At 44.4% G+C, this 10,662-nt stretch overlaps 2 protein-coding genes across 3 annotated transcripts in view; one reads left to right on the forward strand and one right to left on the reverse strand.

The window, feature by feature from the left end:
• axl (AXL receptor tyrosine kinase) overlaps positions 1-5,971 on the forward strand; it is a 29,040-nt gene extending 23,069 nt beyond the window's left edge. For both annotated transcript variants that reach the window (XM_076036631.1, XM_076036632.1), the window contains exons 17-20: positions 1,706-1,815; positions 1,981-2,140; positions 2,550-2,686; positions 2,931-5,971. In XM_076036631.1, coding sequence (XP_075892746.1) covers positions 1,706-1,815; positions 1,981-2,140; positions 2,550-2,686; positions 2,931-3,396 — 873 coding nt within the window. In that variant the 3' untranslated portion in view covers positions 3,397-5,971. The remainder of the gene's footprint in view (positions 1-1,705; positions 1,816-1,980; positions 2,141-2,549; positions 2,687-2,930) is intronic.
• A 31-nt stretch (positions 5,972-6,002) lies between these two features.
• On the reverse strand, positions 6,003-9,186 carry LOC142895519 (galectin-4-like). The gene is made up of 10 exons (XM_076036640.1): positions 9,032-9,186; positions 8,561-8,649; positions 7,940-8,144; positions 7,662-7,775; positions 7,469-7,498; positions 7,321-7,347; positions 7,212-7,241; positions 6,575-6,663; positions 6,321-6,486; positions 6,003-6,245 (listed from the first exon to the last, which is right to left on the reverse strand). The coding sequence occupies exons 1-10, from the start codon at positions 9,074-9,076 to the stop codon at positions 6,099-6,101; spliced, it is 942 nt and encodes a 313-aa protein (XP_075892755.1). The 5' UTR covers positions 9,077-9,186; the 3' UTR covers positions 6,003-6,098.
• Positions 9,187-10,662: the final 1,476 nt, after the last annotated feature.

The raw sequence follows: 10,662 nt of genomic DNA on the forward strand, positions 1-10,662 counted from the left end.
AGGGTTACTGCTGGAATTAGGGTTAGGGTTTCGGGGTTCCTCATGGGCTAGAAGCCCCAAATTTGACGTGACTGTGTCCTGAGGGTTCCCGATGAACCTGCAAGTGGTCCCATGTCTCTAGGACAAAGTTGACTTTTGACCCCATAGACTTGCATGGCATTAGGGTTAGCGATAAGGCTGGAATTAGGGTTAGGGTTAGGGTTACTGCTGGAATTAGGGTTAGGGTTTCGGGGTTCCTCATGGGCTAAAAGCCCCAAATTTGACGTGACTGTGTCTTGAGGGTTCCCGATGAACCTGCAAGTGGTCCCATGTCTCTAGGACAAAGTTGACTTTTGACCCCATAGACTTGCATGGCATTAGGGTTAGCGATAAGGCTGGAATTAGGGTTAGGGTTACTGCTGGAATTAGGGTTAGGGTTTCGGGGTTCCTCATGGGCTAGAAGCCCCAAATTTGACGTGGCTGTGTCTTGAGGGATCCCGATGAACCTGCAAGTGGCCCCATGTCTCTAGGACAAAGTTGACTTTTGACCCCATAGACTCGCATGGCATTAGGGTTAGCGATAAGGCTGCAATTAGGGTTAGGGTTAGGGTTACTGCTGGAATTAGGGTTAGGGTTTCGGGGTTCCTCATGGGCTAGAAGCCCCAAATTTGACATGGCTGTGTCTTGAGGGATCCCGATGAACCTGCAAGTGGTCCCATGTCTCTAGGACAAAGTTGACTTTTGACCCCATAGACTTGCATGGCATTAGGGTTAGCGATAAGGCTGGAATTAGGGTTAGGGTTACTGCTGGAATTAGGGTTAGGGTTTCGGGGTTCCTCATGGGCTAGAAGCCCCAAATTTGACGTGGCTGTGTCTTGAGGGATCCCGATGAACCTGCAAGTGGCCCCATGTCTCTAGGACAAAGTTGACTTTTGACCCCATAGACTCGCATGGCATTAGGGTTAGCGATAAGGCTGGAATTAGGGTTAGGGTTAGGGTTACTGCTGGAATTAGGGTTAGGGTTTCGGGGTTCCTCATGGGCTAGAAGCCCCAAATTTGACATGGCTGTGTCTTGAGGGATCCTGATGAACCTGCAAGTGGTCCCATGTCTCTAGGACAAAGTTGATTTTTGACCCCATAGACTTGCATGGCATTAGGGCAGTGGTTCTCAAACTTTCTCTGTCACGCCCCACCTTGGAGGAAGAAACATTTTCGACACCATCGTTCCGCAGCTACTCGCGGAACGATTCTACAGCCAAAAGTGGCCAACTACATAGAACACTGGCCACTGCCGGACTCCTGAATTCTTCTTTTCGTCCCTGTCAAATATTTGTCCATCCTGTGTACCTCAGCAGCGTTTTTCTTAGCTACAACCTACTGAACACTTTTTGTTAATTGTTCCGCCGTGAAAACATTAGTTCCCCCGGGCACCCCGTCTCCCTCACCGCCCATTGTTATGCGCCCCCCCAGATGTGACTCTGTGCCCCCCAAGGTGGGCGCGCCACCCACTTTGAGAAACACTGGATTAGGGTTAGGATAGGGGTTAGGGTTAGAACCTTGTTGCGGAAATACAGTACAAGCTCAAAACAGCAGGTCTGAATCTGCAGTCTCTGGGTGTGCAGAAACATTCTCTACTGCTGGCAGTGGGAAGTGACAGACTGCAGTGCCCTCTAGTGTGATGGACGAAACAAACAGTCAACGCTGGAACCTTGATTTTGTCTTTCAGTACCTGCCATCTCAGATGCTGGTAAAGTTTATGACCGATATCGCCAGAGGGATGGAATACCTCAGCAGCAAGAACTTCATCCACAGAGACCTCGCTGCTCGCAACTGCATGTAGGCCAAACCTCCTTCCTATCTTCCACTTCTTACTCTTTTATTTTTTCTACTTTTGCTATATATTTTGTGTACAACAACAGACTGTCACTGTAGTTTTACTGCATATTTTGGATGATTTTACGACTGCCTGACTGTGAGTAAACCACTGTGCGTTTGCTTCAGGCTGAATGAGAACATGAACGTGTGCGTGGCTGACTTCGGCCTCTCCAAGAAGATCTACAACGGAGACTACTACAGGCAGGGCAGGATCTCGAAGATGCCTGTCAAGTGGATCGCCATTGAAAGTTTGGCTGATCGTGTCTACACCACCAAAAGTGACGTGGTGAGTTTACCAAAAGTATTTTGTTTGTTGTATTTTGTTTGTTTGTTTTGTTTCACAGCCTACGGGTATTTATTTGGCAAAGAAGTCACCATTCATGCCTGTAGCTGGTCAAGTGTCCAGTAAATGAAAGGTTGACAGCAGTGGGCTCCACAAACAGCTGCCATATCAGTCAGGAACAGCTGATATGATCACTGCATGTTTACATAAAGGGGGGCCCTACTCTGCATTCATAGGCCAAAGTGTTTGCAAAGCATGTGCATTCTTGCGGAAGTCGTGCATAAAGTATGATGTAAAGAAAGCTCAGACAAGCGTGTCCGTGCTATTTCCATAGCCAATGTTTCTATGGTGCTGATCTCCAACTCTGCTCTTCCTCTGTGACCCTCTCTGGCCCACCGTCTCTCTCCCACAGTGGTCGTTTGGAGTCACCATGTGGGAGATCGCCACTCGGGGCCAGACCCCGTACCCCGGCGTGGAAAACAGCGAGATTTATGATTACTTGAGACAGGGCAACCGTCTCAAACAGCCCCCAGACTGCCTGGACTGCATGTAAGTGTGAACTTCTCACGCATGTATTAATTAGATAGGGATTCCAGCTTGTGATTTATTATTTATTATTTTTTGGCCACTAATAGCCGTGCATAGCTCAAAGTAAAAACAAATCACCACTAACCCCATTAGTGCAAACTAATGTGTAGCACCCTGATTCTGATGGACACGCATCTTCGTTTGTGAGTCTTCTCTCTTTCCTTCACTTCACTTTATCTATTGATCATGTGTTTGTCCTCTCCAGCTATGCCCTGATGTTTTCCTGCTGGCTCCTGAGCCCAAAGGATCGGCCGTCCTTCGAGTCCCTGTGCTGCGAGCTGGAAAAGGCCCTGGAGGATCTGCCGGACCACCAGGACCCCGACGAGATCCTGTACGTCAACATGGACGAGTCCTCGATGGAACTCGGGGCCGTCGGTGGCCGCGACCCCATGAGGGGACCCTCCCCTCTGTGCCTGAAGGGCCTGGACGCTGTGACCACCGTCGAAGTCCACCAACCAAACCGTTACGTCCTGTGTCCCCAGCACGAGACCAGCCGAGCCCTCTCTGACTCCCTGGAGAGCCTCGACATGCTGGTGTCGTCCTCCACGGCCACGCTGCCCTTGCAGCCGTCCTGCCGCTCCACCCCCAACCCCACCCCGGCCCCCACCCCCACCCTGACCGTGGAGCTGCTGGAGGAGAGGGAGAGTTCCAGAAAAGCGCCCTGGCAGTGACTGCTTTGCCCTCAAGACAATGACTAGACTGATCACTGCCAAAATGTGCCATTATTTCACCCCAGTCCAAGAACAAGATCCAACTTCCCGCTGGTGACTGTCCACAACCTTGTGTGGCCCTCAGTTGATATTTTTGCACAAAAACACATACAAATACACACACAACCAAGGCATTCCGAAAGACATGGGTAGGGGTTTTTTTTTTTACATCATAACTTTTGCATTTGAAACTGAGTACAACAGTGCACGTGTGTTACATGCATGAAGCAGGAGGAGAGCAAGTTCAGGGATCATGTTTTCTGTAGAAGAATGAAAGAGAGAAATCTGGGTAGCTATTCAATACTGTACTCACTTCAATGTGACAAAGCTGAAAAGAAATACATACATCTTCTGTGAAACCAGCTGAGACACTGCCAGAAAAAACACCTGCTTAATTTCACGGAGAAGAGAAACGGAGAAACAGCGCCCCCACCTGACTGCTTCCAAGCTAGTACTGCAGACGGTGCATTTGCTCTTATTCATATATTCAGCACCAAGAATGTTACACTTTTATTGTTGACACTAGTCACTTCATCCAGAAAAACAATTCTGTGAGTGATTGTGCAGCATTTGGACCTTAGAAACATCCTAAAAGAGAAGCTTCGTAGTAGTAGTAGAAGATATACTAGAAGCCCATTGCTGCCACCCTAGAAAAAAAACAAAACAGGGAATACCGAAGCCCATTACTTCCACCCTAGAAAAAAACAGGGCTCAGTATTAAGTTGTAACGGGAAATTTTCGCGTAAAAACGTGATAGTTTCACGTTATCACGTGATACAGAGCCCTGTTTTTGGTGTTTTTTTCTAGGATGGCAGCAATGCGCTTTCGTAAAGATAAGAAGAAAAAAAAAGTACAAGAAAATAACTTACTACCAGAAGCGAGAGCTTCTACAGAGCACAAGGACACTGTGAGTTGCCGCACTCATGTTCTTCAAAAGCTCTTACAGTTAACGTGTTAGCTCCATGTAGCATTCTTAACAACCCCCCTTCCCCCTACCGGGGTTTCTTGTGCATTAAGTGCCATTAGAGATTCACAGGTCACATGAATGAAAAAGTCTCCTCCTGTTTTTCGTTCTGTTTTTTCTACTCATACCTCAGGAACCTGAGGACTGTACAGAGTCGGGGGAACTGGTCAAATCAGAAAGGGCCCGAATAATCAGAGGATGGTGGGTGGGCTGAGGGTGGGGATGGACATGATGTGGTCACACGAGGCAAATGGCAGGAGGAATTCCTCACCTTTGCCTTTGGCTCAAGCACAGTGTTATCACACATTTTGTACATTTTTTATATGCTGTTTTTGTCAATTTTGCACTAATGTTTTTCATTTTGTTTTTTTAAGCAGCGTATTTTAGTATGTTTTTTTAATTATTTTTTTTTTATTTTGCCTTTTAATGACTGCCAAGGATGTAGGTCTTTTTGTGAACTCATGGACACATGAAACAGTCTTTCTATTCTCAGAGCAGAGTATAAAGTTTGCAAATGCACTGCTGGACACAAAACACAAGTCCATCAGAAAAAAAAGAGTCAGGGTCAGAAAACTGTCATCATCCTGAAACTCTATTCTGAGATGAATTGTGTTTTTTTTAAAGGTTGCATATTATGCTGATTTCATCCCAGCAACATGATACAATTAAATCAAACAAACACCTCAAGACATCTCCAGGAAACAGTATATTTAGCCCTCTGTTGGAAGGCTAAATTGCTGGCTGGCTGGATTTGTTGTCACTAACCTGAGAGAGTTTCCACTGCCCTTTTGTGACATCACAAAAGGCCAATTTCCAGAATTTAATGTTTTAGCACATGCACATTCTCTAAAATGTGGAGCAAATTAAAGATGGACTTTTTCCATTTCTGGCAGTTAATTCATTGCAGAAACTAATTAGAAAAAATTGAAGAAGGGAATTTAGCATAATATGGGACCTTTAAGTTTAAGCTATGTATAGATTAAATAAAAATGACGAACAAAAAACACCAGCTTCAAGAAAAAGAGACAGAAAGCAGCCAAAAAGTCTGCTTCAACTTTTCATAATGCATGCACTTATTTCTTTGTTTTTGTACAAGTATATACTGTATATATAAGCATTATTCATACACACAATTTGGGAGGCAATTTCTACAAATTGTGTTCATCATCAAAGGTACTTTAATGTTTGTCGTTATACCTCAGTCTCTTCTCAAGTGTATTGCTAGAACAACGTGAGGTACGTTTATTGATGCGCCATTGTATTTGTGGACTCCATTTAAGGTGGAAAGGCCGAGGTGCGATCTAAATTTAACAATATCCTGCCTTTAAACTTCAAATCCTTTTTTTGCAAGAATCTTGACGATAAAGAACCCCGCGTTAGCTGCAGAACCTAAAGTGGCACCAGCCTTTAGATATTACATTTTACCTTGTGTTACCTCCAGTGCCTTCAGAAAACCCAGATTTTTATATATTGGAGCGGGGACGACAAGCCTGTAACCACCAGTCATGATTTGTAAACTGTTTTATACCACAGCTACAGTATTTTGTATAAGAAATAAATGTGTATTTGTTATGTTTTGACTCAGTAAATTGTCACATGCACACAAAGTTAATATTTTATTTTAATGATTGTGCTGTGAACAATGACCCAAGGACACATGATAGAGCTGAAGTGAGCTTTTGTACCATCTTTCATCATCTCAGAGGTGGACGTAGGTGATCTCCACATCTCCGTCAATCTCCAGTCTGTCAATCTCATTGAAGTCGCACATGCGGTGAGGGAAGTCGCACAGGTGTTTCCCGTTGACAAACACCTTGTACTTCTCGCGCCCGCAACGGATAGACATCTGAGGAACAGACAGAGAAGGAATTAAACAAGAGCATGAAGGCAGAGGCGTGATTCAGAGGCAGCAGCTACTCACGTCGAAGTACTCGCCCTCCCTGAAGGGGTTGAAATCGTGCCCTCTCTCCTCCCTGCCCCAGGATCCTCCCAGCTGGCTGTTCCTCACAATAATCTCCTCCCTCACCCTGGGATTGAGGTGGAAGACGATGTCCTTGGTGCAGCTCCTCACAAAGTTGAAACCGATTCTACAGAAATCAGGCAATATGGGTCGGATTTATTTTGCACACTTATGATCAGTGTGGGGATTTGTGGGAGATTCACGTACGCATATACCTTTCTGCGTTGTAGGGCACCTTGCCCCTGATGATAACAGTTCTCTTGGGGTGCATCCCTCGTGGGATGGGGATTTGGCACGGAACAGGCTAAAAGCATGCAGCGACAGCAAGGTGAACATTGAGCTTCCGATTAATGAGATCAGCTCTCACAAGATAACATGAAGTGCTCTGGAAGATGATGGCCTGCTAACTTCTCAGTGAACCCGTCATCTCCAGCCTGGCCATTTATACTGCTTTTGAAGTGGTCACATTGGTGATGGTTGGTGCAATTTCTCAAAAATATCTTCCCATCAGTGACCACTAGAGAGCAGTGTGGTGCCAGCAGTGCTAGAATCTGGTCACTTAATTAATCCCTTAAAGCCTGTTAACTCTGTCTCTTAAAATAGAGTGCAAAACATAGTACAGATGTAATAGTTTTAAAGAGTATTAAAACAGATAACATAACACGCAACTACAATATGCACAGTTTTTAGTGTTGCGCTGCAAATATTTTAATATAAAGCAAACTCATCCAGTCAGGACTGCATGAGTATGATTTCATAACTTTGACAAAAAAAAATTAAAAAGAAAACCTTCATAAACACCACGCACAAACACAAAGGGGTTATGCGCAACGCTAATTCACTTTTACTTACACGGTTGAAAGCTGGCTTCTCGTCCAGGCCCTACAATCAGATTCAGAAGGAAACATTAGATCATCGCCACCACGTCCAGTACTGCAACTGTATCGGACAGTTTACTCACTGGCAAGTCGAAACCTGGGTAGTCGTCCTGAAAGAGCCAGAATAGATAGAAGCACATCACTCATTTTGAAAGGCAGGTCAAAAAAAAAATTACAAGTCTTTGGTTGTACTGTTTCTTGAAATATACTGAAATTGACAAAGAAGCATACCTCATAGTCAGGGAATTGCTCCATACCACCCTGAAATGACCAAACAAAACTGTAAAACCAAACCAAGGTCCATTGTGAAAGACAGATCTTATAGTTACTCATCATGACATTAAAGTATTGAGTGACGTTATTTAGATAAGCAAACAAAAACCCCCGATTGTGATTTGTGCCACAGCAGGTTCAAGAGTCTCACCGCGATGAAGTTGATGCTCCGGATGTCAACGTCTCCTGTGATGTTCAACGCACGCACTCGATCCACAGATATGCGGTGCTCAAAGGTGTGGTACTCCTCCCCGTTAACAATGATCTGCAACAGGTACAACGTCATTGCACTGCGATAAGGAAGAGTTAGTTGGAATTCATCCAATTAGAGTTGCATTGCAATGGCTGGCATATCTTTTTTTTGTTTGTTTTTTCCAGTTTGATTGTCTGGACTTACTTTTGTTTTTCTGTTTGTTTTTTTTAACTCACTTTGTATCCTGCTGACGTGACCTCGATGACAAGCTCAAAACTTTCACCAATGGTAAAAGGCATTCTACGTTGCTTATCCTCCGAGCCCCAGCGGTCATTCTCAAAGGTGTTGAAAACCACTTTGTCCCATCCGTCAAATCGGGGGTTCATGTGCAGGGCTATGTTACCGGTCTCCGTCATGTCGCAGCGCAGGTTGATGATAAACCTGCAGGAGAGAAACCGCACGAGAGCCACAGGCAGTCGGTTAGTTTCAGCTCAGAAAAACACCGCTACAGTCAAACTGGAGTCAAGCTCCTAAAAATGTCACTATGCAGGCGGATCTCATGCACTGTTGGTCTTTTTCCCCGTTTACGGTCAATAAACTCGCATTGAGGCCTCAGATTTTTCTATTTTGACAAGGAGGAGTCAATTTTGATTAGAGCGGGACTGTGTGTTTCGAGTGCAGTTTGACTTTCAACCACCAGAAAGCAGCTGCACCAAGGTTGAGATTACTCAAGGTGTTCCCTCTGCTTTGAAATGGTTTGCAAAAAAAAAAAAAAAAAAAAAAAAAAAGTGTTTGTTTCAGTGTGTAATGTGATGGGGAAATATGCGTTTTCACAGATTGACACTTTCTGTACTCACATGGAAACATTCTCAGGAATTGATCCCTGAATGTAGAGGTGAGTGCCCTCCTTCAGGCCTCCACGAATGTGTTTCATGAAGGGAATGCTCTGTACAAAAGTCAAAGTGTCAAACATGCTTAACCTGAGCTACAAAGCCGATCCACCTTTTGGTGTTGCATTTTAAGCTTATAAATAGCTTTAATTTAGAGCAGAATAATAACGATGACTTTAAAATAAAGATACTTGTTTGGTTTTATTATAAAATCGAAACAACCAGTATGGCCAGATCTTAAAAGTAAGTTCTTAGAAACTATAAAAAACCAAATATTTTATGCACAACCACTTTACAAGAGAATCCCCAGCAATTAATGAGGTCATTAGCAAACAATTACATATTTTTTGGTGTCACCTTAATGCATCAGAAGAAGAAAGAAGCACTTGCGGTTTAACCTCAATCCCTTTGTACTAATTGTCACAGAGCCACACTTACAGGTTCGTAGATTGGCTGGTAGCCACGAGGAGCGACAAAATCCATGGCGGTAAGCACGGAGATGAACGGGCTGGAGGAGAAGCAGGAGGTTGTTGTCAGGAGCTCGCTGCACACCTACCTAGAGGCCCGGCTTTATACAGGTGAGGAGGGAGGGAGGGGCAACCAGGCGTTGCATCACTGTTTGTTTTGCAGGAACAAGCCATGCATTGACTTTTGACACGCAGTGGAAGATTCAGAAAAACTATGCGTTGACATTCTGCACTAAATATTCCCTTGAATGTTTGAATTGAAGTGCAGACTTTGTTTCAAAAATCCTCGTTCTGGAAAGTGTTGTTAGTTTGTTTGCTTTTTTTTTTTTTTTAAATGTTGACAGTGACACACAGCATGACTGAATGAAAAAATAGGGTTGGAGTGCAAATAAAGCATCCCTAAAACAAATAGAACAGAAGAAGAGTGTGTCTGTGTCTGTGTGTGTTTCCTGCTGCTCTGCCTGCACCAGCCACACCTGCTCTGCCCCTGCCATCAGGCCACCTGCTTATCATCAGCTCATCACTGAACAGAAAAAAAATCAAATGTTCACCACTTTTTTTTTTTTTTTGTTCGCACTAGCCAGCTACTGTTCCCTGCTAATACGGTTAGCTGCTGAAAATGTGAACTTGTAAAGTGGAGTGTGCCAAGATGGCCACTATTTAACGCGCACAAAACTCTAGCCCACCCGTAAACTCTGGACACTAAGGTGATTAACTGGTTGACGTGGTGTGTTAACAGGTCTCACAATGGACTGTTACAGTACGTTTACTTTGGCGAGTTAGTGCAGCCAGAAATTCCATTCATACTTGCGTGTTAAAAGATAAAAGGCTTTTTGAGAGCTGGGAGAAAAAGTAGCCGTGAGCCTGGGACACCTTAAATTTGTCCTTGCACAAAGAGTTTCTGTTATTTTCAAGTGGTAGCTGCCACCCCCCCTATGCATCACGAAAATGACTTTAGTGACTCTTCAAGAGCCGTCAGCATGTAGTTGTGAGAGCAACGTTCAGCAGCCTGATACGGCTGAACTCTCCCAGACTGTGCAATAGCCGTCATCCTGGAGATATCCAACCAAACCTGCTTTGAGATGCAGAAGCTCCAGGTTAAATAGAAGTCTCTTGATTTCAGTGAGTGCGAGTCCTCGAGAACATTTTCTGACTCAAATGACTGACAAAGTGTACTTTAAAATAGCGGCAGCCGGCGCCTTACAACCGTAGTGTGGATTCAGTGACCCTCCTCAGTGTTTCACATTTTACAGCACAGAATTGCACCTCGGGGATGACGGACGGAGCGCAAACCCCCGAAACTCCTTTGAAAGTTGGAGCGCATTTGATCAGAGTTCAGCAAGCGTGAGCTTGCACAGTGTGAATAAGATGTTTCACAAGCTATCCAGCCAAACCAGTCCTCCTTGGGCAAACAGAGACAGGGCTCGGCCTTATCTTCACATCAGCTGCAATCTTGTATTTGTGGTTTAATGGAGGCAATAGGTGAGTGGAGCTGGGATTACTTGATGGTAAAACCTGAAGTCACACCATCGCATTCTATCTCTCGCTCTTTTTAATATATATATATATATATATATATATATATATATATATATATATATG

The sequence above is a fragment of the Nelusetta ayraudi genome, unplaced genomic scaffold (genome assembly GCF_046127955.1).
Source record: "Nelusetta ayraudi isolate G7.1 ecotype Tasmania unplaced genomic scaffold, CSIRO-AGI_Nayr_v1 ptg000048l, whole genome shotgun sequence".
Lineage (NCBI taxonomy): Eukaryota > Metazoa > Chordata > Actinopteri > Tetraodontiformes > Monacanthidae > Nelusetta > Nelusetta ayraudi.